The sequence below is a fragment of the Saccopteryx bilineata genome, chromosome 1 (assembly GCF_036850765.1).
Source record: "Saccopteryx bilineata isolate mSacBil1 chromosome 1, mSacBil1_pri_phased_curated, whole genome shotgun sequence".
Classification (NCBI taxonomy): domain Eukaryota; kingdom Metazoa; phylum Chordata; class Mammalia; order Chiroptera; family Emballonuridae; genus Saccopteryx; species Saccopteryx bilineata.
Genome location: NC_089490.1, coordinates 345,928,481 through 345,932,069, shown reverse-complemented (window position 1 = coordinate 345,932,069; position 3,589 = coordinate 345,928,481). Strand labels below are relative to the sequence as shown.

At 61.8% G+C, this 3,589-nt stretch overlaps 1 protein-coding gene across 1 annotated transcript; it reads left to right on the top strand.

The window, feature by feature from the left end:
- Window positions 1-465: 465 nt before the first annotated feature.
- On the top strand, window positions 466-3,347 carry TPBGL (trophoblast glycoprotein like). The gene has a single exon (XM_066253716.1). The coding sequence runs from the start codon at window positions 705-707 to the stop codon at window positions 1,872-1,874; it is 1,170 nt and encodes a 389-aa protein (XP_066109813.1). The 5' UTR covers window positions 466-704; the 3' UTR covers window positions 1,875-3,347.
- The last annotated feature ends 242 nt before the right edge of the window (window positions 3,348-3,589 follow it).

The window sequence follows — 3,589 nt, the reverse complement described above, 5'->3', positions numbered from 1 at the left end:
CACAGCCCTCGCCAAATCAGAGATTAGGAAGAAGCTGAAAATGAGTAACTTTCTCAGCCCACCCTTCATCCCTGCCTGCGCTTGTAGGGGGGACGCTAAAGTCCTGCCCCAATATTCTCGCTCCACGGTGCTGATCCACCTGCCTGCTCTCCTCTGTCTGGCCCAGCCTGACATGTGCCAGAGAGAGAGGAAGGAACCAGCTTCAACATAAGAAGTAGGAGATATGAAGGGGATGCAAGTCAGAGCCTGGGAAAGCCAAACTTCTCAGCAGCCCCGGAGCCCGTGGCGGGATGAGAAAGCACGGCAGCCAAAAGCCTAGATTCTTTGGAGCCTCCCACCCCGCCTCTCTGCAAGGAGGGTGCGGAGATTCCGCTGGGGGCGGAGGAGGAGGCCGGGAGGCGGGGAGGGGGGAGGCAAACCCTGCCCACTCGGCTCGGAGCCCGGAACGGCCGCGGAAGCCGGAGGCCAGCGCGCAGGGCGAGTAGGGCACCGGGGGCGGGGGGCTCCGCTCCCTGCCTGACCCCTCTCGCCCCAGCCAGGAAAGTGAAGGCTCCTCGGATATTAGAGCCAGCGGACCGACCGACCGCGACTGCCAGCCTCTCCAGGTCAAGGATTTTTCCCACCCGCCCCCTCCCCGCCCCCAAGGCGCTCCGAACTCACTGGTGAGCGTGGCGGCCCGGGCGCTGGATGCGGGGGCAGCCGCGATGGCCCCGCGCGCGGGACAGCCGGAGCCAAGGGGGCCGCTGCTACCGGGGTTGCTGCTCGTGGCAGCAGCGCTGAGCCAGCCCGCTGCGCCCTGTCCCTTCCAGTGCTACTGCTTCGGCAGCCCCAAGCTGCTGTTGCGCTGCGCGTCGGGAGCAGAGCTCCGGCAGCCGCCGCGGGACGTGCCGCCCGACGCGCGCAACCTCACCATTGTGGGCGCCAACCTGACGGTACTGCGCGCGGCCGCCTTCGCCGGCGGGGACGCGGATGGGGAGGAGGCAGCGGCCGGCGGCGTGCGCCTGCCGATGCTGACCGCTCTGCGCCTCACGCACAACAACATCGAGGTGGTGGAGGATGGGGCTTTCGACGGGCTGCCCAGCCTAGCGGCACTGGACCTGAGCCACAACCCGCTGCGCGCCCTGGGCGCCGGCGCTTTCCGCGGGCTGCCGGCGCTGCGCTCGCTGCAGCTCAACCACGCGCTGGCCCGGGGTGGGCCCGCGCTACTGGCCGCACTGGACGCCGCGCTCGCCCCACTTGACGAACTGCGCCTTTTGGGCCTGGCAGGCAATGCGCTGAGCCGTCTGCCGCCCGCTGCGCTGCACCGGCCGCGCCTTGAGCAGTTGGACGCGCATCTCAACGCGCTGACGGGTCTGAGCCCCGACGACCTGCGCGCGCTTGAGCGCGATGGCGGCCTGCCCGCTCCGCGCCTGCTGCTTGCTGACAACCCCCTGCGCTGCGGCTGCGCCGCGCGCCCCCTGCTGGCCTGGCTTCGTAACGCCACGGAGCGTGTCCCCGACGCGCGGCGCCTGCGGTGCGCCTCCCCGCGGCCGCTGCACGACCGGCCTTTCCTGGAGCTGGACGAGGCGCGGCTGCGCTGCGCCGGCCGCGACGCCGAAGGTCGCGGGGAAGAAGTAGAACTCACCGGCCCAGAGCTGGAAGCCTCCTATGTCTTCTTCGGGCTGGTGCTGGCGCTCATCGGCCTCATCTTCTTAATGGTGCTCTACCTAAACCGTCGCGGCATCCAGCGCTGGATGCGCAACTTGCGCGAGGCCTGCCGGGACCAGATGGAGGGCTACCACTACCGCTACGAACAGGACGCCGACCCGCGCCGCTTGCCCGCCCCAGCCGCCCCCGCCGGCTCCCGCGCCACTTCTCCAAGCTCAGGCCTCTGAGCTTCGCCTGTTGGAGGTGGGGGTGCCCCTTCCAGCTGATGATTTCACTGGGGTTACCTGGCCTGAAGCAGTGGTATGAGACACCCGCGAACTTGGGGCTTTGAGACCTGCCCCTGACCGGCCTGAGACCTTTGGATTATGACATCACCCCCCTTATATACACACAGACATACACACCCGGAATCCCCAAGCTGTACCCCTTTTTTCCCAGCCTCTGAGAGCGCTCATCAGAGACCAGGGACACTCCCTTCTGATTCCAGAAACCCACCCATCCTAGGCTTCGGAACCACCAAAACAAAAACAAACCCTCCTCCTTTAAGACTTACCCAGAGACCATGTCTAAAATCCAAACCCCCTGAAATTGCCTCCACTTCCCCTGTGCTTTGAGCTCTGACATCATGGACCCAAGGACCCCCATCTCCAGCTTGGAATTATCAGTTCCCTTTTCAGAGCTCAAGTCCTCACATCGCTTCTGGTCTCAGAAGCAGAGCACTCTCAAGGAAAGGGTTTTGTAGACTTTGAGCCTTTGTTCTCATACTGGAGCTCTGAGACCTCCATTCTGCATAGACACCCACATCCTGGGGCTCTAAGAGTTGGACACCCTCCTCCAGTCAAAGGGTGTATTTCTTACCACCCACCACCCTAGGCCTCAGCTCTGTTGGTCTCTCCCATCCCAGGGATAGGCACACCTTTTTATAGCCTTAGTGTGGAGCCAATCCTCACTTCCTACCCGGCTCTTATCTCCTAGTACTCAGCACTTGCCTCTAATCTCAAACTCTCAGCTCTTCACCCCCATCCGAGTTTCATCCCCCTGCCCAAATCTTAGGCTCTTGAGTCCCCACCACACCCATAGCTTGCACTCAGCATCCATCCTGCCACTCACTAGGTCAGGGTCCAGTGAGGATCTATCCCTGTGATGTGCCCACCCCCTTTACCTCCTAAAATGAGCTCTGTCTCCAGCCTTGCAAGACAGGTGCAGATGCCACATACCCCCATCCATGGGCAGATCCCCACGGAGAAAGGAGATTGGGCCTCAGAACCAGGGTTACTCGCCCATCATGGACTCAGAGAAGAGTAAGGAAGAGGGCTCAGAGGGGCTGGAAGCTGCTGCCCACATGTTCTTTCCCAACCATGTGACTCTTTTACCCTAAAAATTCCTTGCTGCTACACACACACACACACACACACACACACACACACCCATGCCTTCCAGAAGAGGAAGGGGATCTTGCCTCCTATCTCAGGCACAAGCCCTTTTGTTCAGGGTCAGAGCCTCAGCGTCCTGCCTTCTGCATGATCCCAAAGCACAATTGGTGAGTGGGGAGGGGGCTGCCTCTCCCCGACTCCCACCTCCTTGGTCAGGCAGAATGGCTCGCCTGTGCTGCTTCCACACACTGGATCTCCTTCAACATACTGGCTTGAGGCCTGCCTTCCCACCCCTACCCAAGAAATCTGGATGTCCCTTGGGCAGTTTTCTATAAAGTCTGCAATAATCTCTGATTCTCTGCTCTGTAAGCGGTGCCATGTCATTCCTGCTGACCTCGGAACATTGAAAGGGGTTGGAGGGGACACTTGGGAGGGCATTTTGGACCTCCCTGAGGTACAGTGACCCTTGGTATCTTCTCCCAGACTATGAGGAAAGACATAGGCTCTGACTGCGCACAGCGGGATTGGGGCTAGGCACATAGACTTCCTGTTGGGATGGCATTGCTCTC